A 27,729-nucleotide genomic window follows, 5' to 3' on the forward strand; every position below is an offset into this window, starting at 1 on the left:
TAGCGCTTTGAGTCGGTCTATCCCAACATCTACTCCATCTATGAGCTGCTGGAGCATGCGGAGGAGCTGGTGCTGCAGAACCAGATCCAGGAGCACGTCATAGCTATAGAAGATGAAAACTGGAAGCATAGCTCTGATCGAAGATGGCTATGGCCTCCAGCACCCGCTGCAGGACCATGGAGTAGCTCCAAGGAGCCTGAGAAACCTATGGAGGCTCACAGGGTAGACACATCAGTGCAGGAGGAGTCTGCAGAGCCCACGGTATCTGTGGAACAACTTAAAAAAGGCAGGTCCTATGGGAAAATGCTTTTAAAGAGTGGACTCATGAAACTGGAAGACGGCAGAGCAGAGACACAAGGAGAATGATAAAACTAAGACACAGAGATGAAGGGTACGGGAGCAATGTGGGAGAGAGCCACAGGAGCTACCACAGCTGCTTACCCTGCCGGGACAAGGAGAGTGTGTTGGCCGGGTGAGCCTCTGACCTGCCAGCATTGAGAGCAGGGAGGTGTGCAGTGGACTGGAGTTCTCTTGGATCCTGCCCCTGGATGCTCTGCCTAGCCACAAGATCATCCTGACTCTGAGCAACAGCTGGATATTCAAAACAAGTCTCAGTGATGGTCCAGTATTTATGGTGCTTCAGACCAATGACTCATTGCAATGAATATTTGCATGTAAAGCTGTCTGGAATATATATATATATATATATATATATATATATATATATATATATATTTGTGTGTGTGTGTGTGTGTGTGTGTGTGTGTGTGTGTGTGTGTGTGCTGTGTGACACACTGCATAGTTGATGCCTTCTGACAGGGGTTGGGGTGGGGAAGGACTCAGTTTTTTTTTAAGGAGCTGGCTGCTGGGTGTTTGACCATGCTACAGTGAATATATAGGAAACACAAATGGACTTGGGTTTTCTTTTTTCTTTTCTGGGAGAAGGTCACAAGGGTGGGGGCAGACGTGGAAGGACTGGGAAGTGAGTGATCAGGACGCATTATGTGAAATTCCAAAATAATCGACAAAAATATTATGCTGGAAGAAAGAATTCTTTACTAGAATTTAGTATGTGAGGGTGACACTGTCTCTTCCGGGCGCAGATCTCAGAGGGCATGGCCTTCATTGAGCAGAGGAACTACATCCACCGAGACCTCCGGGCTGCCAACATCTTGGTCTCTGCATCACTGGTGTGTAAGATTGCTGACTTCGGCCTGGCACGGATCATCGAAGACAATGAGTACACTGCTCGGGAAGGTAGGGAACGCAGTCCTCCCGGAAGGGCTGTGAGATCAGAGGGTGGACACCTGTGGGAGACTGGAAAGAGCCAAGATCTGTCCTCGACTAACTCTTGCATCAAGTTTGGCTGGGTCCTTCTGCACAGTGCATTAGTTGGCAAAATACTCAACAGAGGCTACGTAAGGAAGGCTTTAATTTGGTTTCTAGTTAGAGAGGACAGTCCATCCTTGTGGGTCAGTAAGGATATACAACTGGTCACATCGTATCCACAGTCAGAAGGCAGACAGAGAAATGCTGGTATTCAGCTCGCTTTTTTCTTTTTCTTTTTCCTTTTTTTTTTTTTTTTTGTTTTTTTGTTTGTTTTTTGTTTTTCAAGACAGAGCTTCTCTGTAGCTTTGGAGCCTGTCCTGGAACTTGCTCTGTAGACCAGTCTGGCCTCAAACTCACAGAGATCCACCTGCCTCTGCCTCCTGAATACTGGGATAAAGACGTGCGCCACCACCACCTCATGCTTTTTTTCTTTTTATGTGGTCCACAGCCCACAGTCAGGATGGGTCTTGCCACCTCAATTAACCCTATGTAGGAAGTCCTTCACAGACACGCCCAAGGGCTCTTCTCCTAGGTGATTCTAGATCCTGTCAGGATGATGATGTTAATGTCACATCAGACTTGAAGAGGAACATTTCAGATTAGACTGAAGTGACAGCTTCGGCAAGTACAGGTAGTGGTGAGAGGTGAGAGTAACTTTATTCACAGAAGACAAAGTAAGAGTGACCTAAATGTCCACAGACAGGGTGTGCATACCAACTGTATCACTCACACAGTGTGGCATCATACAGCAGTGGAAAAACCCACACCGGGGGCTGGAGATGACACTCAGTGATAGAGGTTTGACTGACAGACACAGAAGGCCACAGGTTCCATCCCCATCACACCACACACCAATGCCACCTGCAGCTAAAGGGGAGGCGTGACATCCAAATGAAAGAAATGAGTCTAAACAGAGCAGATGCTAGGAGGTTCCACAGACAGGGAATCCAAAAACAGGCAAAAGTCATTTGTGAAGTTCATGGTGTTCTTCATAATAGCCCCAGACTGAAACACCCTAACTGATGCCCATCAGCTGATGAACAGATGAAGAAAATGTTGAGTATCCATACCACAGAAGAGTGTTTGTGATAAAATGGAATGAAGTGTTGAAAGGTGCTGCAACATATGCAAGCTTTGGGAGCAACATATGCAAGCTTTGGGAGCATGCTCAGTGAAAGCCAGGCACAAATACAGATATCTGTTACCCTTGGTATGAAATTCCCAAGTGAAACCAAGACGGCTGTGGAGGCTGAGAGTGGAGCAGTGGTTGCCTAGGGCTGGGTGGGGGACTCAGGAAGAAGGGGTTCTGAGTGCTAGGAATGGGACTGGATGACATGTGATGAAACAGCCTAAAATTCACAACTCTTCCACTATTATGAAAGCCACTGGAGTACACACTTTAAATGTGTGGATTTTATGGCCTGTGAATTATATCTCATTAAAGCTGTAAAATTCACTTATGCTGACAAAGCTGTGAATAGGGGCTAGCTGGAGCAGAGAGGTACTACCTGGGAGGAGCCTTCTGAAAGGCTGCAAATGTTCTCTGCCTTAATCTGATGATGATCACAGGGGCTACTCAGCTATCAACTACCAAGTTAGACCTTAAGTGTCTGTAGACTTTAGCCGAGTCTAGAGGTACAGGCTTGTAACCTCAGCCACTCTGGAGACTGAGACAACAAGTTCAAGGCCTGCCAGGGCAAGTTAATGACCCTGTCTCAAAATAAAAAGTAAAGGGGAAGTAGTTCTGTGGCAAGAGCACATGCCTAGCATGTGCATTGTGCTAGACTCAATCCCTAGTAACACACACACACACACACACACACACACACACACACACACACACACACCATTCGATTTCTGTTATGATTGGATAAAGTTTAAACTAACTACAAAAATATAAAATGAAAAGTTGGATAATAATCTAAGTCTGTAGGGAATAAGTGAGATATGAAGAAAACTCTCTGGATATAAAAGATGGCAGTTGAGGATGTGGCTTGGTAATAGAGTAATGCCTACCAAGCATGTTCAAGGCTCTGGGTTCAAGCCTTAGTACCACACAAAGCAAAAGTATGAAATAAAGAAAATTACTAACTTAGAGTAAGAGCTGTAAATCCCAGCACTCAGAAATCTGAGGGTTATCATAAGTTGGAGCCAACCTAGAATATGTAGATCCTGTTTCTTGAAAAGAAAGGAGAGTTGGAGAGACGGCTCAGGAGTTAAGAGCACTGGCTGCTCTTGTAGAGGACCTGTGTTCAGTTCCCAGCACCTACATGGTGGCTCACAGCCATCTATAACCCTATTTCCATGAAATGGAATTTGTTGTTTGTCTAAATTGTTCTATTATTAATAACTTGGGAGTCAGATATTGGGGTAAAAACCTGATAGAACAAGAAAGCAGCAGAAGAATGACCAGCTGACCTGTGTCCACACTTCCCAGGTCAAAAGGCCTGCGAATCTTTCTAAGCCCCTCCCTATTTCTTCCTGTGTCTCTCTATTATATCCTATGTCCTCCAAAATCTCTATGGGTAATTCTGGTCAGCTAGTCATTGACTCTGCCCCCTAATTCAAGGTTAACTTTATTTACAGTCTCAGAGTGTCATAATGTGGTCAAATATCCTGAAACATTTCCCTCCTTTTGTCTAAATAAAAAGGAAAAGTTTCAACTCTAACACAGTAAAACTATATACAATAAGAAAAATTATCAGGTATTGTCTAAATAAAGAGGAAAGGTTTTAACTCTAACATAGCAAAAACTATATACAATAAAAACAATTATCAGGTAAGAATTACATTGACAATATCCAGTCCATCTGTATTTAGTAAATTCAGAGAAATTACTCCATTATCTATCCTATTTTGATGAGTCCTAAGTTTTATACCTAAACCACTTTCTATCATAACTTCTATTACCATCCTAAAAATATCCTTTTAGACCTTAAATCATTTTCTTAGATAAACAACTTCAGCTTTTATGTCTCTCAACCTTATAAACTTTACATCTCTTTTGTAAGTTCCTTTTCTGAATTTGATAACAAAGAAAATGGTATAACTATCTATCTTCAACCCCTCAGAGACCCAAGAAGATATACTATTACCCAAATAAACAGGAAGTACAAAGCAAACAACTTCCTAAACTATAGAAATGACAGGGCTGGCTGGCTGCCTGGACAGTTACCCAAAGTTCCTCTGCAACATTAGGGCATCTGTCTTTGACTTACAGGCCTAGAATATCTGATACACTTTCCTGTGAAGCAGGAATTTTGAAGGACTGTCCTACCTTGTCTTGGCAAAGTTTGGCAGTTAACTTCCTTTGTGTCCTGCTTGTCCAATTTGGACAGCATAGTGTCAGAAAAAAAGCTGCCCAAATGGCTAGCTTTTGCCACAAAGAAAGCAAACCCCATATGGAGGTTCTTCAATGCCCATCATCTTCTCTGAAGTAGTTTAGTGCTGTCAGGAGCAGATGTGTCTGTCATGAAAAGTCTTACGGTATTAAAACATCTTAAATGCCATTTTTTGTAGGTCTCTGAATTGTTTGAAGACTATCTACCTATTTAAAATATATCTCTGACCTTGAAAACATACCTAACATGACTACAAGTTTGATCATTATAGATGACTAACTACTAACCTGAATTTCTTAATTATTCTGAATAGTTTATAATAATAGCTTTCAAGAACTATAGTTGCTTTTTAGTTTAAAAGTAAATTCAACAATCTACACTTTTATCCCATCATTCTTATATCCTCCCTTTTTTATCTTTTCAAAAAGAGATCCCTGAATCTAAACTCCTTTCCTTAGTTTCCTCCCTGACCATGACCAATAACAACTTGAAACCCCCTAACTGATGATAAACATCTATAACCCACCAAACAACCCCACACACACCTCTTGGGAATGTGGGTGTCATGTTCTTAAAATTCCTTCCTGTCTGTCTGGGGGTGATGGTATCTTTAGGGGACCCTGAAAATTTGAGATAAAGATCAATTCCTGGGAGAGCTAGCTGTTGTCCGGTCTTGGTGTGATGAGAAAGTGCAGGGCTTATCTCAAGTTCTGGCTGGAGTAGTCTATGAGGCTGGACCATCTTAACTAACTGCCTTGGATTGTCCTGAGAAGTTTGTAGTCCAAAGCTGATCTTTGGGTTGTATTTGTCAGCTTAGTGGCATTATGACAATCTAGGTGGATCTGTCATTGCAGGGCCCCATCATCTCCTTGGAGACCTCAAAGGTCACTATCAGGGATGGTCATGGTTCACTGCAGAAAACTTAAACATGTTAAATGTCATATGCAGGAGATCTCCAAGAGGTTAAAGAACCACAATCTGTTAAATATATATGGGGTACACAAACTTAGTTCCTAGTTACTTGCTTCAGACTCAAGCCCAAAATGATGTAAGCTAGATAAAGTTTATTTCTAGAATTAGTTAATACTCTATATGACCATTAATATCATGAAAGTTTAAATATATGTATAATAATCTTATAAATTTTGAGATAATATTTATACCTTAAGAAAAGTATTAAATAGAAACCAAAGGATGATGAGATTAATAGCAATAGAATAGTCCCATAAATTTTGTTTTCTTCTGTCCCATACCAGGTGGCTCTTGTGACATGAGACAGAGATTTTGGATTTTCCTTTAACCAATGTGTGTGGGTTTAGAGAAGGAGAGAGCCATGCTCCAATTCCAAAGCCAGCTTTAATTTTTAATTGAATTGGGACCACAAAAGGACCACTTGCATTATATGTCTGTAGAGCAGCTGCAATGTTAGGGAGCACTAATTCAAATTAGCATCGTGTGACAGAGTCCTGAGGGTGGAGAGTGGCACGGGGGAAGAAGGCCTCAGTCGCTGGTGTTGGCAGTGACTCTGGCTCTTTCCACAGGCAGGATCCAACCCTAAGAGGAAGCATTAGAGTCAACATGGCAGTTTGGACTGCAGCAAGAGTCTGGGGCTATGTGTCCTCAGTTCCCTCCCTGGGTCCTGGTTAAATTGCTTTCTTCCCCTGATTCGGCTACTTCCATGATGAAGCCAGTCAGGTTTATTTGCGTCCAGCTCTGAAAGGCTCCCATGCTTGTGTGTGCCTTGTGGACATTAAACCTTTAGAGACGGTGGCCTAGCTTCTCAGCCCACAGGGCCACTCTGGCCATGAAGCCAAATGCCCTGCTGAAGTCTTTGAAATTGAACTGCTTGAAGCTTTCTAGCTCTTTCTACCCCACAGCCCTGCTGTTTGGCAGCTACTGGTCCTGCTCCTCAGCTTGCAGCCTATGTGCTCTGCCAGCCATGATGAAGCATGGACAGCAGGTGGCAGCAGAGAGTGATTGAGAGCTGGGCCATGATCTCCAACATTGTGATTTCCAACATTGTGATGGTGCAGAAATAGTTGCATTCAGAAGAAATGATGCAAAGGTGGGCGTGGTAGCACATGCCTCCAATCTGGGCAATAGGGAGGTGGAGGCAGAAGGATCAGGAGTTCAAGGCCATCCTCTCTATGTAGTGAATTGAGGCCAGGCTAGGCTATGTGAGAGCCTGTCTCATAAAAATGAATGAATCAATGAATCAATCAGTCAATCAATCAATCAATATGCTTCCCCTTTGGATATTGATCTCTTTTCCAGTCTGTTGATAGGCTGTCCCCCACCCCACCCCACCCCACCCCCCACCCCCGATGATGCTAAGCCAGAGCAGTGAGCTACAGCTCTGATTTACTCACCAGAGGAAACAACAAAGAAGCCATGGTGTGAAGTTCCTGAACTAAGTGTTAAGTGAGCCAAGTGGTCAAGGTGTTTCTGACTTCTGGTTTTTGCCTTACAATGGGTTTATCAGAGAATAATCCTAAATCAAGGAGCAACTGCAGACCATGTTCACCAATGAGACTGTAATTAAGACAAATACCCACCAACAGCTAACCAAACCCATCCTAGAAGGAAAGGGGGAGGGGTAGACAAGGAACATCCAGTGACTAGGTCCAGCCTCGGCCAGCAACTGAAGTCCTCTCCTGTAGCCAGAAGTTTTCCTGTGTCCCGCAGCTACTCGGTCCAAAATAGAGGCTTATTATTAATTATAAACTGCTTGACCTATGGCTCAACCTTATTGCTAGCTAGCTCTGACATCTTAAATTAACCCAACTCTATTAATCTATACTTTGCCACGTGGCAGTGGCATTACCAGTCTGCTGGCATCTTGTTCCTTGGGCAGCTGGATGGCATCTGCCCTGACTCTGCCCTTCTTCTCCCTGTTTCTCCACTTGGATTTCCCACCTGGCTCTTATCCTGCCTTACCATAGGCCAAAGCAGCTTTATTTATTAACCAGTGGGAGCAACATATATTCACAGCATACAGAAAGACCATCCCACAGCATTTCCCCTTTTCTGTCTAATCAAAAAGGAAGTTTTTTCATTTGAACATAGTAAAATTATATATAACAAAACAGTTATAAAGTAAGAATTACAGTTATAATATCTAGTCTATTTGTATTTGGCAAAATTAAAGAAAATATTCTATCATCTATCTTTGTGAGTCTAAAGTTTTATATCTAATTTACCTTTTATCATAACTAAGGAAAATTATAATTATAATTGTCTAGTCTTCAACTCCATCAAAGACCCCAGAAGGATATAATATTACCTAAGTAAACAGGAAGTGCATTGTAAGCAACTTCTAAAATTCTGGAAATGACAGAGACATCTGGCTACCTGGACAGTCATCCAAAGTTTCTCAGTAACATTGGGGCATTTCTCTTCAGCCTACAGGCCTAGAGTCTCTGGCATATTTTTCAGGAAGTGGGAAATTCGAAGGACTATTCTGTATAACAGCAAAGCTCATCAGTCACTTTCCTCTGTGTCCTGCAGAATGTCTGGCAGTTTCTTCTGCAAAGCAGGAACCTGAAGGACCATCCCACCTTATTTGGCAAAGTTCAGTGGTCATTTTCCTATGGGTCCTGCATGTCCCATACAACATACTGTCAAGCAGTTCAGGCAAGAGCAGTTTCTTGCCCAAATGACTAACCTTTTCTATATTGTAAGCAAACCCCATAACAAGTTTCTTCAATGCCCATCATTCTCTTTGAAGTAATTGGTGCTGCCAGGAGCAGACATGTCTCATTGTCCAGAAAAGGCTAAGTTCTTAAAATATTTTAAATGCCATATTCTGAATGCCATATTCAAATATTTTGAAGTATTTGAAGATAATCTATCTAATTGATATATCTTTATATATCTAAAAAACTTAACTAACATGACTATAAGTTTGATTATCATAGATGATTATTAATTTGTGTTTAATATTACAATTTTAAATGAGTTGCATTAACATAATACCTTAAATAAGAGCAGAAATACACATACAGTATAACAAAATAGACCTTAAATTTATATTAATAAACCCAATGTAAAGTATTTTGAGATTAACAGTTGTTTTTTGGATTAAAGTAGATTTAATTTTCTACCTTTTTTCATCATTTCTATATCATATCCCCCTTTAAAAAAAAACAAACATTCATAAACAATATTTTGGAAATTTAGGCATGGGCTTTCTATACTACTTCCTGCTGATTGGGAATGCTGGCAATCTTCTGGGGATCCTGAGAAAATTTAGGATTATGGTCAAGTCCTGCCTGGAATCATCTATGAGGCTGCATCATTTCAGCCAGTTGCCTTGAAGCTGTTCTGGATGTTGGATCATCCATTGGAGACCTCTCAGGGGGTCTTCCTTGATGGAACCATATTAACCTGGAAGGAATCTATAGCTTCTCATCTTCTGTCGAAACAAAAGCAGAACCTCTTTTCCAAAGCAACATATCCTTAGACCCAAATTTTGAAATCAAGATACCTTTAAGATATATATGTTGGTTTAACTTAGCAGCCCCTACAATCAAATGTCTCTCTGCAGTTAAAAAAAAAAAAATCCCAAAGATAACAGAATAATATACAGTATCCAAACTCTGTGTATTTTCCATCTTTATGTGTTTTTTTAATTTTTATTTCTTTTTAAAGGACTTTCTCTATCCTTTTTCTTTCTTCTCCCAAGTCTATGTATATTTTTAAATACATTGTAACCCATTTAGAGGTTTTTACCATCTGAATCTGTTTTATTGTGTATCTTTTAAATACAATGTAACCCATTTAGAAGTTTTTTTTTTTCCATCTGAATCTGTTTTATTGTGTATCTTTAATCCTTTTTTGACCCAGAGAGTTTTTAAACTGCTAAGCTGTGTGACTAAAACCCAAGCGGCGCCCTGCTGTTGGCTCTGCCCTGTTCAGCTTTTCAACATGGCAGAGGTACATTCACTGCCAATTCTGGGAAGCAGCAGGTCTATGCCACCATCAAGCAGCTTGCAGCACATTGCCCACAAACCCCATTTAAGTGTTCCACAGCAGAATCTCTAGAAAGAGCCATGAGTGCCGCCAGCATGAACCAGGAAGCCGTCTCTTAAAGGAGCCACACATCTGTTAGCCACCAGCAAAAGAGCCTATCTGAAAAAATGCAGCTACCAAGAAGCTGTGTTTGACTCATGTTTTTGTGAGTCTAGAATCCTTTTTTAAGCTTTTGTCAGTTTTTTTTTTTTTTTTTTGGTTTTTCGAGACAGGGTTTCTCTGTGTAGCTTTGCACCTTTTCCTGGAACTCACTTGGTAGCCCAGGCTGGCCTTGAACTCACAGAGATCCGCCTGGCTCTGCCTCCCGAGTGCTGGGATTAAAGGCGTGCGCCACCACTGCCCGGCTTTTTGTCAGATTTTTTGCAGAAATTCCAGCCCCATGTTGGGCTCCAGATGTAGCCAGAAGTTTTCCTGTGTCCTGTTGCTGATTGGTCCCAAATAAACACATAGAGGCTTATTATTAATCATAAACTGCTTGGTCTGGCTCAGGCTTATTGCTAGCTTGCTCTGACATCTTAAATTAACCCATTTCTATTAATCTATATTTTGCCACATGGCCATGGTGTTAGTGGTCTGCTGGCATCTTGTTCCTTGGGCAGCTGGATGGCACCTGTCCTGACTCCACCCTTCGCCCTGTATCTCTGCTTGTATTTCCCACCTGGCTCTTATCCTGTCTTACCATAGGCCAAAGCAGCTTTATTTATTAACCAATGGGAGCAACACATATTCACAGCATACAGAAAGACCATTCCATAGCACTCTCCTGCACCCCATGGCTGGAGGGTGGGCTGAGGTATCAGCTGTGAGCTGGACTCAAGCCCCCTGAAGCTCCTCCATCCCCAAAGACCTCTAGGATTCCACTTCCCAGAGTTATAATTCACCAGGTATCAGCTGAATCAAGGAGGTGGTCCCCAGAGTGAGCACCTGTATTACATCCCTATGCCCATTCCTCCTTGCTTCAGCTGTCTATCCTCAAGACAGATGTCTCTTGATACCATGGATCTGGGAGGCACAGTACAGGGCCATCACTGTTTGCAGGGGGCAGCATGTGTCCCTGTCCTGATTCCTCTACCCTAACGGAGCCCCAGTCCTCACAGGTCCCCAGATTCACCCTGATTCTGCTCTGTCTAACCCTGCAGGAGCCAAGTTCCCTATCAAGTGGACAGCTCCTGAAGCCATCAACTTCGGTTCCTTCACCATCAAGTCAGATGTCTGGTCCTTCGGTATCCTGCTGATGGAAATTGTCACCTACGGCCGGATCCCTTACCCAGGTAGGGAAAGGGACCTGAGTTTAGGGGTGTGTCTAGAGTTCAACCTGGTCATGGTCTATCTTGTCAGCATGTCTATTAAGCTCAGCTCTTGATCATCCCCCAACCTCTCTTCACCTTTCCCATTTCAATCAGAGGTACCACCATCCACTATTCCTCAGCCTGCACATAAAGGATTTGTTGGCTGTTTGGGTTGCTGTTTCATCTTTCACACACCCTATTGCTCCTAAGCAATCAGAGCTCAGAGCAGGAAGTGGATGCAAAGATCTGAAAAAGCCAGAACTGGCAGGGCCTGGGCATGGTGATGAATGTAGGTATTTGCTAAAGTATCTAGGAAGCCATAAGATGGCATGTGGCTGGGAGGAAGTCAAATGCTATTTTTTATTTTATTTTATTTTTTGAGACAAGGTCTTACGATGTAGCCCTGGCTGGCCTGGAACTTGCTATACAAACCAGGCTGGCCTTGGAGACCCATCTGTCTCTGCTTTCCAAGTGCTGGGACTAAAGGTGTACACCACCACACCTGGATGATTTCTCTCTTTGGAGAGATGGATCAAAGGTTAAAAGTACTTGCTATTCTTGCAGAGGATGGAGGTCTGGTTCCCAGTACACATGTGGCAGCTCACAACTATCACTCCAGTTCCATGGGATCTGATGACCTTTTCTGGTCTCCAAGGATACCAGCATATATATACACATGTACATATGCACATATGTATACAGAAAATAAAAATAAATAAATATGAGGGGGCAGGCTTTGGTTCAGTGTGAATGGATGAGAGTGCGTGGCCAAGGTGGCACCAGGCAGCAGAGAGAAGCTGATGAACTGGGCCACATTTCAAAAGAAGGAGAGAGAGTCAAGGATGGTTGTCCTGGCGCTGAAGTTGCTGTGGATGTCGAGTTGATTCACTTGGGGTGATATATAGACATCCAAGCAAGATGTTTAAGGTTTCTTTGTTTTTATTCTTAGTCATTGACCCATCTCTTCAAAAAAAAAAAAAAAAAAAACCCAAGTTAAAAAAGAAAACTAGCCGGGCGGTGGTGGCGCACGCCTTTAATCCCAGCACTTGGGAGGCAGAGGCAGGCGGATCTCTGTGAGTTCGAGGCCAGCCTGGTCTACAGAGCAAGATCCAGGAAAGGCGCAAAGCTACACAGAGAAACCCTGTCTCGAAAAACCAAAAAAAAAAAGAAAACTAAAAATAAAAGTAAAGTTGGTGATCACAGGTAAAAAATGTAAACTTAGATAGAATAAGGAAATGATCCTATTCAGAGTGACCACTTGTTTTGTGGGTATACTAGTAAAATCCAGGCAGAGGATTACATAACTACATCCATTCAGATGCTTGAGGCTGCAGTTAACAAAACTAATGGACAGCCAGCTGTGGTGGCGCACACCTTTAGTCCTAGCAGAGGCAGAGGCAGGTGGATCTCAGTGAGGTTGAGGCCTTCTGGTCTACATAGTGAGTTCCAGGATCAGAGCTACACAGTGAGACCCTGTCTCAAAAATAAATAAAGATAAGGGCTGGAGAGATGGCTCAGCCCTTAAGAACACTGGCTGCTCTTCCAGAGCATCCAGGTTCAATTCTCAGCACCCACACGGCAGCTCACAACTGTCTGTAACTCCAGTTCCAGAGGATCCGATACCCTCATACAGATATACATGCAGGCAAAATACCAATGCACATGAAATATAAATAAATAAATAAAGATAGATAGATAGATAGATAGATAGATAGATAGATAGATAGATAGATAGATAGATAGATATAGATAGATAGATGATCATTGTATGATACTTGTTTGTGTTCTGACAAATTACACTTGCCTAGAGATCAGAGAAGCAGAGCAGCCAGCCACCGGAGAGTTCTTACCTCTCTGCAATCTCAGACCAAATGCATGGGCTCCTCAGACTGAATGGGAGCCCCATCCTGTCTCCACCTCCCTTATATTCCTGTCTCCACCTCCCTAGTGCTGGGATTAAAGGTGTGTGCTACCACTGCCTGGCCCCTGTGGTTAACTGGTGGCTAGCTCTGCCCTCTGATCTCCAGGCAAGCTTTGTTTGTCAGAACACAAACAAAATATCCCACAACAGATAGGTAAAATGACGACCTACAGTGGCAGAAACAGTAGGTTGTTAATGCTCTGCCTCCTGCGAGATCTGGCATGGCTTGGTGGCTGGACAGACTCAACAACTGGACAGCTATTAGGACTTAGTTTCCATATCTTCCCCAAACAGTCAGATGGTAACTACAGCTCCATTTGCCCCTCCCCCCCACACACACACTAAATTCCACGCCTCTTTCTCAGGCATGTCAAACCCAGAGGTGATCCGCGCACTGGAGCATGGGTACCGGATGCCTCGACCGGAGCACTGCCCAGAAGAGCTCTATAGTATCATGACCCGATGCTGGAAGAACCGACCAGAGGAACGGCCCACCTTCGAGTACATCCAAAGTGTTCTGGATGACTTCTACACAGCCACTGAGAGCCAGTATCAGCAGCAGCCTTGATGGGCAGGACACGCCCCAGGAGTGCCTGTGGCATGCTTAACCTTCTGGGCTCACTCCCAGACACCAACCCCCACTTTACACACTCCAGCCACAGATTCTTCAGCTGTCGAGTGGGTGGGGTGGACTTCACAGTCTTTTTTTGACTCTAGTCATCCGCAATCTGCCGTTCTCAGGGACCCCAAGTTGGTATTTCTTATTTGCCTGAGATGATTGAATTCAAGCTATAGCTGTGGTTTAAGTGGGAAGCTTAAAATAGTATTTAAATAAAGATGTGAATGTCAAAGGTTTTTCCCAAAGGTCAGCTTCCCTGTTCCCAATGTCTATTTGCCTCCTTGCTGTGTGACATATCAGAGAGAAGAAGGACCTTCCCAGAGGCCAGAAGTATGAAGAAATGAGAGAATCTGGGGGGGCGGGGAATGGCTCACTCAGCAAAATGCTTGTCCTATAAGCACAGCGACCTGAGTTCAATCTCCAGAACTCATGTAAAAATGCTGGGTGTGGTGGTGTGCATTTGTAACCCCTGTGTGTGTGTGGTGGGGAGAACCAGAGGATGCCTGGAATTCAGTATCCAGGCTGTCTAGCCTAAGTGGTGAGTTCCAGGTCAGTGAGAGACTCATTTCAAAGGAGAGTGATGCCTTCTTGGAGAATGAATGACACCTGAGGGTGCCCTCTGACCTCTACATACATGTACACACACACACACACACACACACACACACACACACACACAACCTATAAGAAAGGGAAAGATTAGAAGCAATGCTCAAGCTTTTCTAACCATCCTAAAATACGTGCTGGCTCGACCAGCTAGCTTCCTTTTGTTTCCTTAACAAATCTCCAAAGCTCGGGTGGCTGCAAACACCACATGATTATCATCACACAGTGGGGAAGCCAGGAGTGCCAAATGGGCTGACAGGGCTTTGTTGCTCCGGAGATTCAAGGGGAGGGATTCCTTCCTTGCCTTCTCTGGCTTCCAGAGGCTGCCCTCTCCTGTGACTCAGGTTTCTGCACACCACTCTAAGCTCTACTTCCGTCCTGTGGTCTCCCCTGCATCTTCAGCTGCTGCACCCTCTAAAGTAATCACACTGGACTCACCTAAATAAGCCAGAATAGACCTTCCACTTCATGATCCTTAATCACATTTGCAAAGTCCCCTTCACCAGGCAGCATTTTTCTCAGCTTCTAGGGGTTCACACACGCACACCTTTGAGGGGCCATTACTCTGCCTACTACACTGGTGCCTGGATGCTATATGGTTTTGCCCAGAAGCTGGGTCTGTCAGGGCACCACATATGGTTTCTCTTCTGTTGAAGCCATACTGATCCGTAAGCTAGACCTCCCTCGGGGATGGTGGCCATTTCCCATGGCCACACAGCCATCATGATTACTAAGATGGTCTTCATCACTGCAGGAGATCTTGGGTCTGAAGGGGGGACTGCTGATAAGAGGACCTGGTACTTTGTAAGGGATGCTCTTGGTGACCAGGAGGGAGACCTGACAGGAAGTAGAGGGGACAAGAAGGTAGTGAACACTGTCTGCATCATCACCTCAGCTAAAAGTTCTTGGCAGTCAGCTTTTGTCATGGGGAGAAGAGAGGGCTGGTGACAGTGGGACATTGTGCAATGACATTCTGTATCACTGCATCTCCCAAAGGTCCTACATCACAGCATCCCCTAGGGTCACATGAAACCCTGAACTTGCCGAAGCCAGTCTGCATCATCACTGAGGAGCTCATGGGTCTACCCTTAAGAACTGTGTCTAAGTACCGTGGAGACCAAGGCCAGCTGGGTTTTAATCTACATTCTCGGGAGAGAAACAAAGTGACTGTTCTCCCATTTTCACACTACAACCAACGTTTCTATGAGCATGAAAGGTGCAGAGATCTCTCCTTAACAGCTGCCCTACAGCAAGGGTCACCCACTGGGAGGGGTATCCTTTCTTCCAACTCGGTTCTGACCCTAACTAGCTGGAGGTACTGTCAGATCCCACAGGTTGGGGACTCAGTCCCCACGATTTCCTCCCTTCTGCCTTAGATGGCAGATGAAATTGGCAGGTTGTTTTATGCAGGCTCTCACTGGCTGCCTGTAATCCAGGCTCCCCACGGCTCCCTCCTTAGGTCCCATTAATTTGCTCAAGATGCTCAGGGGACTCAGGATGAGAATGAGGTTTTACTGTTTTATCATAAACGATACAACGAAGGAAAAGATGACAAAATGCACGGTGGGAAAGGGGCCACGTGGCACTTCCGTGTCCTCTTTAGACCTGCCACTCCACAGAAATCACCACATATCCAGCTATCTGGAAGCTCTCTGAACCCTGTCCTTCAGAGTTTTATGTAGACTTTATTGTCTAGGTGTGATTGCTAATAAACTAGATGGGAAAACCCAGCAAGGCCTGTCTTCGATTTGTGTGTGTGTGTGTGTGTGTGTGTGTGTGTGTGTGTGTGTGTCCTCTCCACGGGGCTTTCCTACCTTCAGGCTATGGGTTAGGATCCCACTGGAGTGAGGAGGTCCTTATCACATACTACACAACAAGAGTATTTATGGCCAGCTCCCAAACAGAAAGGCAGGGGAATGATAAGGGTTGTTATGACCTACTTAGAGAAGACATAGTTTAGCTTTTATGACTTGATTTCAGGAGGGAGTTATAAAGTGGGAACCATGGACAAAATCTAAAACCAGCATATATATATATATTATATATATATATATATATATGTTTACATGTATATCTCATTTATAATACACACACACACACACACACACACACACACACACACACACACACATACACACACCACAACTTACCTCGTCTGTAACCTAATTGATTGCACTGCTGCTTTGTGGTTTGGAATACATACTTTGGAGTCTGAAAGCAAAGCCCAGGATCTTACTCACAACTTTGCAATAAAAATTTGTTCTCGCCGGGCGGTGGTGGCGCACGCCTTTAATCCCAGCACTTGGGAGGCAGAGCCAGGCGGATCTCTGTGAGTTCGAGGCCAGCCTGGACTACCAAGTGAGTTCCAGGAAAGGCGCAAAGCTACACAGAGAAACCCTGTCTCAAAAAACCGAAAAAAAAAAAATGTGTTCTCTTTCCATTCAGTAATCCATGTGAAGAGCACCCGTCCCCGTCCTGCTGATGTTGAGCTCAGCCATGAGACTTGTTTCAGCCAATGGAACATTAGCAAAAGCAAAGGAAACAGGTTTAGAATGTTGTTTCTGATCTCATCCTCCAGCCTTCTTCCTGATTAGAATGTGACCTAAGGAAAATGAGTGACAGGAGGAGCAAACCTGGACCAGCCTTCAGGCTGGCACCAAACCCAACCGAGCCCAGTCCAGGCTGAACCCCAGCTGGTCTTCAGACACGCGAAGGAGAAATAATTATCACGAGCTTTTGCTTTCTGGGGCTGTTTTGTTACATGCATATTATGGTAATGGCTGACTAAGACAGTCCCAGCTTCGTTTTCTTAACAATTTGTCCTTTGCAAAATTTTAAATTACTGTTTTTGAGACAGGGTCTCACTGTGTAGCCCACACTGGTCTCAAACTCCTGATCCTCCTGCCTCTGCCTCCTGAGGGCCTGGATTATAGGTGCAGGCCAGTTTTTAATTTTTTTTTTTTTTAAAAGATTTCTTTTTTTTTTTTTAAGATTTATTTATTTATTATGTATACAGTGTTCTGCCTACATGCATGCTTGCAGGCCAGAAGAGGGTGCCAAATCTCATTTCAGATGGTTGTGAGCCACCATGTGGTTGCTGGGAATTGAACTCAGGACCTCTGGAAGAACAGCCAGTGCTCTTAACCTCTGAGCCATCTCTCCAGCCCCAGTTTTTAATTTTTAAACCTATTTATTATTTATTTAGTTGACATGTGTCGCAGCACTCATGTGGAGGTCAGAGGACAAATTGTAGAAGTTGGTCCTCTCCTTCCACCATGTGGGTTCCAGGGTTGAACTCAGGCTTGGCGGCAACTGCCTTAATCTGCTGAGCTATCTTGCCAATCCCACTTTTTAATTGTAATGAAGTGCAGTTAACCAAAACATACTGTGTTGGGGGCTAGACAGCTGGTTAAGAGCTTACTGCTCTTGTGGAGGACCTGGTTTAGGCTCCTAGTCACAACTATCTGTAACTGCAGTTCCAAGGAATTGGATGCCCTCTTCTGGCCTCCTCAAGAATGGCAGGCATATGGTGCACCAGCATGCAGGCAAAACATACATACATATAAATAAAATCCTTTAAAAAATTGTGTGTCTGTGTTTGCGGGCGGGGGCACACCACAGCAGTACACATACGGAGGTCAGAAGACAACCTCAAGTGTAGGTCCTCACTTTGACCTTTCACCTTATTTGAGACAGGGTGTCCTCCTGGGCGGTGGTGGCGCACGCCTTTAATCCCAGCACTCGGGAGGCAGAGCCAGGCGGATCTCTGTGAGTTCGAGACCAGCCTGGGCTACCAAGTGAGTCCCAGGAAAGGCGCAAAGCTACACAGAGAAACCCTGTCTCGGAAAAAAAAAAAAAAAAAAAGAGACAGGGTGTCTTGATGTTTTCATCTCTGTGTGCCAGGCTAGCAGCCCTGAAAGCTTCCACAGACTCTGCTTCCATTTAGAGGGGTGCTGGGCTACTGATGCTTGCACCTACTTGCATACAGCTACTTTTTCAGCGGGGGAAGGATGTGGGACAGGGTCTCACTCTGTAGACTAGGCTGGCCTCAAACTCACAGAGATCTGTCTGCCTCTGCTTCCCTGGGGTTAAAGGCGTGCCCACCATGCCTGGCCCATGCCTAGCTTCTTATGTGGGTTCTGGGGATCTGAACTCAGATTAACTCAGTCTGTCAGGCTTGCACAACAAGCACTTTACTCAACACTCTGTCCCCTCCCTCCTCCTTTTTTTAGGCAAGGTCTTGCTATGTTGCTCAGGCTAACCCCAAGTTCCTGAGTACTAGCAATCCTCCTGCCTCAGAATAAATTTTCTTTCACAGACTATGCTTTTGGTATTGTATCTGTCTCCATGCTTTCATCTGTCTTTTCTGTGATCAGAGGGATGAGTCAATGTTAGATAAAATAGTAGGAAAGAAGGAACTGACTCAATGACCTTGTGTATAGTCGGAAGTTCTGATCCCTGTAACTCCAGCACTTGCAAGGCCAAAGCAGGAGGATTGCTATGAATCCCATGCCAGCTTGGGCTACAGAGCAAATGTCAGGCCAGCCTGGGCAAAAGGGAAGAAAGGAGAGAGACAAATCCTAAGCTTGAAGAATATGTTTTCAAAACATGTATCTAATGCAGGACTAGTATCTAAAATATGCAAAGAGTTCTCATGACTCAATAATAAGAAAACAACTCAATTTCAAAATGAGCACGATTGGAAAAGGCTCCTCATTGAAGGCACACATACAACAGAGAAGCATGAGAAGGATGTTCTACATCATGTGTCATTGGGGAGACAATAACTAAATGACAAGAACACACTTAGAGTGACGGAGACTCCAAACGCTGATGACACCAAACCCAGCTGCAGGACACAGTTGCCCAGTGCTGCAGGAACTCAGGACCCCGCAGTCACTTGTGAAGATGACCCAATATCTCTTCTACCAAAATCAAACAAGCTCTTAACTGCATGAGTCATCAGCGGGTATCCTGCTGTTTCACATGAGTCGAAGATGTGTGTCCACACAGGAATCCACACAGGACAGTCAGAGCAGCTGCCCTCATTGTTACCAAAGCAAGCAGATGGCCTTTCAAAGGGGAATAAGGAAACTCTGTAACGGATTAGTAGCACTAAAAAGAAATCAGGTATTAAACCACGAAAAGAAAAAAGGGAATCTTAGGAAATTCCTGGAAGAAGCCAAGTTGGTTCTGGGGATCTCAGTGGTTGAGCCTTTGCCTGGTATACACAAGGTCCTAGGTTCCACCCCCAGTACAACGGGGTGGGGGGAGAACCAGTCTGTAAAGCTACACTCTATAGATCTCAGCCACATGACATCCTGAAAATGGAAAACCTGGGAGACAGTTGCTAAGAATTTGAGAAGAAGAATCGAGGAACAAATAGAACACAGGCAGTTTTTAGGGCAGTGAACTGTTCTGTATGGTACCATAGCAGGGGCTACTTACCAATTAAGCCTCTGTCAGAACTCATTGAAAGTATGTCACAAAGAGTGGACCCAAAGCCAGGTGTGGTGGCGCACACCTTTAATTCCAGCACTCGGGAGGCAGAGTCAGGCAGATCTCTGTGAGTTCAAGGCCAGCCTGGTCTACATAGTGAGTTCCAGGACAGCCAACGCTACAAAGTAAGACCCTGTCAGGAAAAAAAAAAGGAGTAAAAGGACAAGGAGAGGAGGAGGAGCAGGAGACCCTGAGGTAATGTATGGACTGGAGTTGGTAATACATCACGATTGATTGATTAGCTTCCACAAATGGACCACCCATGCAAGGTGTTAATAACAGGGGAAAAAAAACAAGTGTAGGATGGAAAGTTACATGGACCTCTGTTCTATCCACTCAATACTCTACACTTAAATTTGCTTCAGTTCATTTGGTATTGCTCTAACAGACTTACTGAGGCTAAGTAATTTGTAAAGAGTAGGAATTTATTTCTTAGGCGTTCTAGGGGCAGAACTCTCACTTCAGCAACATGTATAATAAGATTGGAACAATAAAGAGATTAACACAGCCCCTGTGCAAGGATGGCACACATATCTGTGAAGCATTTCATGTCAAAAAATAAAAAGCTCTAGAGGCAGAGATGTCTAAGGTTGAGGGGCCCGCATATAGCAAAGGTCTTCTTGTATCATCCCACTGAAAATGGAAGTGCACCTGTAAAGGTGCACAGGTATGTAGGGGCCCAAAGTCATCCTCCCATCGGGAACCAACCCTCTTGTTTGTTTATTGAGACAGGAGCTCCCAGGGTATCCTGGTACTTGCTATGTAGCTGAAGATGACCTTGAACTTCTGGTCCTCCTGCCTCCACCTCCCGAGTGCTGGGATTGTAGGCATGCGTCAAAGGTTTACACAGTGTTGGGAAATGAACCCAGGACTTCATGCTTAGTAGGCAAGCACTCTACCAATTGAGCTATATCCCCTGCTCTCTTTCACCCCTTAAATGTCAGGTCTTTAGGCACTGTTGCATTTAGAGATTAAGTTCTCAACACATGAGCTTTGGAGGACACATTCAAATCATAGTACTGATGTTAAAATTAAAAAAATTAAAAATTAAGTCTAGGCTGGGTATGGTCCCAGCACTTGGGAGGCAGAGGCAGGTGGATCTTTGTGAGTTCAAGGCCAATCTGGTTTACCTGGTGTAGAGTTCCTGGCTATATAGTGAGACCTCATCTCGAAAAAAAAAACTTCTATCTATTAAACAAACCACAAAATGTGGGGACACATCTCTTGTTTCCCATTCTGCAGGAAAACAGTAAGCATTCATCCCCTAGGAGGTGGCGGCAGGAAGGAAAGTCACAGGTGGCCTACTTCAACTGAGTGCCACTGAGCCAAGGTGCAGGAGCAGCATTTGGTTCATCTTACCCTGTGATCTAGAACGAATCTACCTCCACATTCCCTACCTGGGGCCTCAATTTCTTCATGCATCTGTCCCCACCATGGTATATTGTGACATGAGGCTCTATCAGTTTTCCTTCTGTCTCCCTCCCTTTCAAGGGTTTGCAGGGATTGACTGTTGTCTTCATATCCAGTCTGGTTCTTCTAGAAAAAAAAAAAAAAAAAACATTTATTTTTCAGGGCCACGTGATCACCTAGGATGAAGGTCATACTGATTCTCCCTCTCAAAGCAAAACAAAGACGTGGAATTAATGAGAGATGGCTTAGCAGTGAAGAGCACTGGCTGTTCTTCTAGAGGTCCTGGGTTCAATTCCCGGCACCCACATGGCAGCTCATAATTGTCTGTACCTCCAGTTCCAGGGGATCCAACACTCTCACACAGACATAATGCAGGCAAAACACCAATAAAATAAATTTTTTAAAAAATGTGGTCAATGATTTTTAAGTAAAAGTGTATGCAGTCATTTTCAGGAGCCCCCCTCTCACCCATACCATCGAGACAGGAGACAGTAAGCGGCTGAGGCTCCTCTGGGAAGCATTATGTACTCCAAACTAGTGAGCTTCTTGGCTGATCCTCTTGAGTTTTAGGATTACAGGCATGAACCACACCCTATGGCTTCTGGAGTCTTTTTCTTGTTATTAGTTTTACAGATTTATTTTTAATCACAGGTATATGTGTATGTATCTGTGTATGACTATCTGCATGTGAGTTTGGGTACCTGAACAGATTACAGGCATTGGGTCACTGGAATTGGAGTTACAGGCAGTTGTGAGGCTGGTGGTACCTAAGAGAAAGTACTACTACAGTTGTTGTTATTGTTGCTGTTGTTTTGAGACAAGGTCTCTCTCTGTAGCTATGGCTGGCCCAGAACCCACTGTGTAGACCAAGCTGGTCTGAAACAGAGATCTGCCTGCCTCTGCCTCCCAAGTGCTGGGATTAAGATTGTACACCACCACACCTGGCTAAATAAATAAATAAAGATGTAGTGTGTGTGTGTGTGTGTGTGTGCGTGCGTGTGTGTGTGTGTGTGTGTGTGTGTGTGTGTGTGTGTGCGCGTGTAGTACCCACAGATGCCAGAAGAGTATATTAGGTACATTAGGTCCCCTGGAACTGGAGTTACAGGTAGTTGTGAGCTGTGAGTGGAAACAGCAGGGGGCATTCCTAACTTTTTTTTTTTTTTTTAAAGATTTATTTATTTAGTATGTATACAGAAGAGGGCGCCAGATCTCATTACAGATGGTTGTGAGCCACCATGTGGGTGCTGGGAATTGAACTCAGGACCTCTGGAAGAGCAGTCGGTGCTCTTAACCTCTGAGCCATCTCTCCAGCCCCATTCCTAACTTTTTATAAGTCAGCTGATATAGGCTGTTTGTCCCTTATTTTTTACCTCGGCCTTCTGCCTATAACAGCTTTCTTTAGCTGCCATACTAGACTCTGAGGAAGATGAATGAACCAACAGGCTGATAATGCTGGGTGGAGACTAAATCCCCGAGTAGAGTTCAGAGTACTGACACCATTTCAGCTTGGTCTGTCCTGCCCCTGGCTTTTACCTCCTAGGCCAGGACTCCTTTCTCTTAGAATGGGCTGGGCTTTCTTCTGCCTTGGTATGCATTACTGTGCCTGGGGTGTATGTATTATGTATATTTTATACTGCAAAAGCCTCGGGAGCTAGTGTTTCCAGAATGCTGAAAGTGCCATGGAATTAACACCCTTTGGGAGCAGTGCTCCTTTTTTGAGTCCAGCTTCCTCTCCTGGATGGGCAGGCTCTAAGGCAGCGGTTCTCAACCCGTGGGCCACAACCCTTTGGAGGGTCAAGCGACCCTTTCACAGGGGTCACTTGAGACCATCAGAAAACACAGATGTTTACATTCCAGTTCATAACAGTAGCAAAATCACAGTTATGAAGTAGCATTGAAAATAATTTTATGGTTGAGGGTCACCACAACATGAGGAACTTATTAAAAGGTTACAGCATTAGGAAGGTTGAGAACTATTGCTCTAAGAGATGTGTCTTCCCAGATTGCTCACTGAAAAAGCTTCAGATATTCATGATACTAACTTGCTTGATGCCATACCCTTTCTAGACAGAGTTCCAACATGAATACAGGTTTAGAACTTGTTCATATTCATGAATGATATAAGAGAGAATGCCAGGTATGGCAGCACATGCCTATAATCCCAGCACTAGGAAAGCTGAGGTGGAGATTGTGCAACTGAGGAACTGCTTTAGCACAGAGAACATCAAGAGACGAAACTCAAAATAATGAAGACCTGTCAGGACTCTGCTCATCAGTGACTTGAGCAACTATGTTAAGTAAGCTGAGAGTTTCAAACTAGCATATATGTTTGTGGTTATAATGTAACAGCAATAGACACTACATGCTGTGAACATAATCTACAATACTGAGCAGACCAGATGGTTCAGTGAATAAAGACACATGCAGTCAAGCCTCAAGATCTGAGTTCAATCCCTGGGCCCCACATTGTAGAAGGAGAGGATTAACTGCTGAAAGCTGTCCTCTAAATTCTGTATGTGCAACAAGGCATGTAGTCATATGTGCACTCTCAAACACACACACACACAAAATATGTAATATATGTAATAAAAATGTTTAAAAGTCAACAATATTGGAGCTGAGCAGTGGTGGCACACACCTTTAATCCCAGAATTCAGGGGGCAGAGGCAGGTGGATCTCTGAGTTTGAGGCCAGCCTGGTCTACAGAGTGAGTTCTAAGACTACACAGAGAAACGCTGTCTCGAATATATGTATTTATTGTTATAAATATATTCTTTTACATTATGTGTAGGGTATTTTGCTGCACATATGACTGTGCACCATTTGCATCCCTGGTGCCTGCGGAGGCCATAAGAGGGCATCAGATCCCCTAGAAACTGGAGGTACAGAAAGTTATGAGCAGCCATGTGGGTGCTGGGACTTGAACCTTGATCCTCTGGAAGAACAGCCATCTCTGCAGCCCTGTCAGTATTCTTCTTTAAGCAGATGTAGTCGTAAGAGACTTCCAGGATTTAAGCTGCAGTAGAACTGGTCACAAGTCTGCAGTGTTACTGCAAGACTCTGGTAAATCCTTCCCATTTTTTCTAGCTCCCTGCCCTTTGGGAATATATCTGCTCTTTGGGATGGTTGTGATGAGCACAACCATTTACGGGTTTGTGTTTCAGGCTACATGACAAGCCATCCCCTAAATCAACTAGGTTCAACCAAGTAGTTCTTTTGTTCTACACAGTGTCAATAAGGTTAGTCACATCACATTATCTTTAGTTAGTAGTTCAGCTAGGTTTGAACTTCCAAACTAATTTCATTCATATGTGTAATGTCAGGTAGAGCTTCTAGAATGCCTTGAGGAACAAAGAGGACCTGTCTCTTTATAGGGCTCTCCAGCAGGACACCTAGCTGTTGTTAGATTTTCTTTTACTCTAGCCCCATGTTGGAATGCCAAAATGTTGTTTGTTTTTGCTCTTTTGGGGGGGGCCCACCACCCAGCTCCCAAATAAATCACATATGAAGGCTTACTCTTAATTATAAATGCCTGGCCTTAGCTTGATGTTGTATGATATTTTGTTTGTGTTCTGACAAATAAAACTTGCTTGGAGATCAGAGGGCGGAGCTAGTCACTGGTTAACCATAGAGGCCAGGCAGTGGTGCCACACACCTTTAATCTCAGCATTTGGGAGGAGGAAGCAGGAAGATGAGGAGTTTAAGGCCACCCTGGGCTACATGAGATTGAGCCAGTCTGAAAGAGAAACAGAGCTGGGTGGTGCTTGGTAGCTCATACCTTTTATGCCAGCACTTGGGTCTCATGCCTTTGATCTCAGTACTTGGGAGGTGCATGTCTTTAATCCCAGCACTAGGGAGGTAGAGATAGGAATATAAGGTGGGTAGATACAGGATGAGCCCCCATTCAGTCTGAGGTAAGAAGGATCTAGTGACTGGCTGCTCTGTTTCTCTGAACTTTCCACTTTCACCCTCGATGTCTGCTTCCAGGATTTTATTGTTAAGTCTAATTAGGTTCATGCTTCAGCTTGGCTTGTTTCTTGCCAGCTTTTCTTAACTTTAAACTATCCTGTCTCCTTTTTGCCTCTGAGCTTTTACCTTTTCTTACTTCTGTATATTTTGCTTTCACTCTTACTGTGTGGCTTTTGTGGCTGGGTGGCTGGCCCCTCACATCCTCCTCTCCTTGTTCTCTTGCTTTCTTCTCCTCCTAGATTTCTCCTTCTATTTATTCTCTTTGCCTGCCAGCCCCACCTATCCTTTCTTCTGCCTACCTATTGGCCATTCAGCTCTTTATTAGAATCAGGTATTTTAAACAGGCAAAGAATCACAGCTCCACAGAGTTAAACAAATGCAACATAAAAGAATGCAACACATCTTTGCATTATTAAACAAATGTTCCACAGCATAAACAAATGTAACACATCTTAAAATAATATTCTACAACACCTAGCCTTATTTATACCCTTGGGTGGAAGTAGCTGCCAAATCTCTTAAAGCCTAGGTGCAGAACTGAAAGACACTTGTACCTCATTCTATTGAGTACTTGACCATCATATTCAACAAGAGGGAAAAAGTCCACCTTTTGATGGGAGAACCAGCATGCTCAAACAAGGAGGAGAAGACTGTCAGTAGACATTTATGCAAAAGAATCTACTACAGTGGTGATCAGGGTTGACCACAGTGGTGGTCAGAGTTCAACTGATCCCTGCCAAGATGCAGAATGAGATATCTAAAAATCTTAAGAACTGTTTTGGCACAGTAGCAAGAGCTATAGCATTCAGCAATGCTGAGTGTTCTTTTGGGGGGCATGGTTTTAGCCAGTGGCTTTCTCTATAGCTCAGGCTGGACTAAAACTCACTATCTAATGCATGCTGGCCTTGAACGCACCACAGCCATCTTTCCTCAGCATCCTGAGTGCTAGGATTACCAGTGTAAGCCACCAAACCTGGCTGATTTATCATCATCATCGAGACAAGGTCTCATGTATCCCAAGATGACTGTGAATGTTTCTTGCCTCTACCTTCAGAGTTCTGGAATTATAAGTGTGCTCTAGCATGCCACATTTATGTGGTGCTAAGGATTAGGCAGGCGCTCCACCAAGTGAACTATATCCACAGACGTCGTTACTACTCTTTTTTTTTTTTTTTTCCAGAGCTGAGGCCCGAACCCAGGGCCTTGTGCTTGCTAGGCAAGCGCTCTACCACTGAGCTAAATCCCCAACTCCGTTACTACTCTTTTAACAACTTTTTGGATCCATCTGAGAAGACAGCGCTCACTCGGTACACACTTTACAATGATATATGTGAACCAAATGAAGTCTTTCTCCATGATCCTGAGTCATTTCCCTCCCACCCCCAAGCCCCACCTCCACCTTTTTTTTGTTGTTTTTGTTCTTTTAAGACAGGGTGTCTCTATGGAGCCCTGGTTGTAGCTCTGTAGACCAGGCTGGCCTCGAACTCACAGAGATCCACCTGCCTCTGCCTCCCAAATGCCGGGATTAAAGGCTAAAGGCGTATGCTACCACCTACCCCTTAAGCCAATACTGGAACCTGAAGTTTAAGATGGTTAAGTGATTTACTTCATGTCATACATTAAGCCAGTCAGAATTGAGAAGTCCGCATTAAAAGATGTCTCCTTCCAAACTGGTGGTGCATGCCTCTAATCCCAGCACTGGGGAGGCAGAGGCAGGCAGATCTCTCTGAGTTCGAGGCCAGCCTGGTTTACAAAATGAGTTTCAGGACAGCCAGGGCTGTTGTTACACAGTGAAATCCTGTCTCAAAAAAAAAAAAAAAAAAAAATTGAACAAAGTAAAATAGAAGAATTTTGTTATCATTTAATAATCAAGAAAATGCCACACAGACATGCCCAGAGGCCAAACTGATTGAGGAAATTCTTCGGTTGGCATTCCCTCTTCCCAGGTGTCTCTAGGTTGTGCCAAGTTAACAATAAAAACTAACCAGGACATGTTAGTCCCACAGATAAGAGGAGAAAGAGCACCCAACCAAATCATCACGGCCAAATTAATCAAAGCAAGCCTTTTTTATTCGTGTACATTGGCGGTCTCTCCCTAAAATCAGGTCAGCATTGGACATGAGGAAGACAAAGGTTTTTACAGCTCAGAAGTGGAGGTTTCCAAACCGGGGAGCCGGCAGGTAAGCAGACGGGGCTACAGAAGCAGAACACAAGCAGCACAAGTTCATTATATCAACTTTCTGAAACGGCAACAAAAGATGTCTTTACAAAAGATGTCCTTCCGCTAACCCATTCACTCATTTAACAAAGTGCGTTGTTTGAGGGACCTACCGTCTGTGTGAGGGAATGTACACAATCACATAATAACATTTATTTATCGAACACTTCCTTTGTAAGATTGTATCAGTGAATACTCAACGTAATTCAATTATGAAAGTAATCTAGAAATCTCTGCCCCATTTTACAGATGTGAAAAAGGCAGGGCAAGGTAAAAAGATAGACTGAGTCCTACCTTCATAGGGATTACGACCGATCAGTATTATGGGATACATAATAGTCAAATAAATATTTAAACACATAATTACAAATTACTTGGAATCCAGCTGCTGTCAGAGACGGTTTACCAAGCCTTCTGTCTCACAATTAAAGTCTCGGGTAACCCTGGCAACGGATCTCTCTGCCAATAATAAAGATGGCATCCAGAGAGCGCGCATG

The 27,729-nt window shown here is 43.9% G+C and overlaps 1 protein-coding gene, 1 long non-coding RNA gene and 1 other non-coding gene across 4 annotated transcripts in view; 2 read left to right on the forward strand and 1 right to left on the reverse strand.

Annotated features, from left to right (window-relative positions):
• The window catches only part of Hck (HCK proto-oncogene, Src family tyrosine kinase), a 50,185-nt gene extending 36,419 nt beyond the window's left edge, over nucleotides 1–13,766 (forward strand). Inside the window, exons 11-13 of one of the 2 annotated variants that reach the window (XM_052722578.1) lie at nucleotides 1,104–1,257; nucleotides 10,841–10,972; nucleotides 13,277–13,766. In XM_052722578.1, coding sequence (XP_052578538.1) covers nucleotides 1,104–1,257; nucleotides 10,841–10,972; nucleotides 13,277–13,479 — 489 coding nt within the window. In that variant the 3' untranslated portion in view covers nucleotides 13,480–13,766. Of the gene's footprint in view, nucleotides 1–1,103; nucleotides 6,933–10,840; nucleotides 10,973–13,276 lie in introns of those variants that run through there. The other variant, XM_052722577.1, reaches the window with a different exon arrangement.
• On the reverse strand, nucleotides 1,049–27,725 carry LOC128100429 (uncharacterized). The gene is made up of 3 exons (XR_008214790.1): nucleotides 27,527–27,725; nucleotides 21,033–21,171; nucleotides 1,049–1,284 (listed from the first exon to the last, which is right to left on the reverse strand). It is a non-coding gene; the product is annotated as an uncharacterized LOC128100429 (long non-coding RNA).
• Nucleotides 20,088–20,191, forward strand: LOC128102725 (U6 spliceosomal RNA). The gene has a single exon (XR_008215491.1). It is a non-coding gene; the product is annotated as a U6 spliceosomal RNA (small nuclear RNA).
• Nucleotides 27,726–27,729: the final 4 nt, after the last annotated feature.

Source organism: Peromyscus californicus, unplaced genomic scaffold (genome assembly GCF_007827085.1).
Source record: "Peromyscus californicus insignis strain IS unplaced genomic scaffold, ASM782708v3 Scaffold_7__1_contigs__length_154581171, whole genome shotgun sequence".
Taxonomy (NCBI): domain Eukaryota; kingdom Metazoa; phylum Chordata; class Mammalia; order Rodentia; family Cricetidae; genus Peromyscus; species Peromyscus californicus.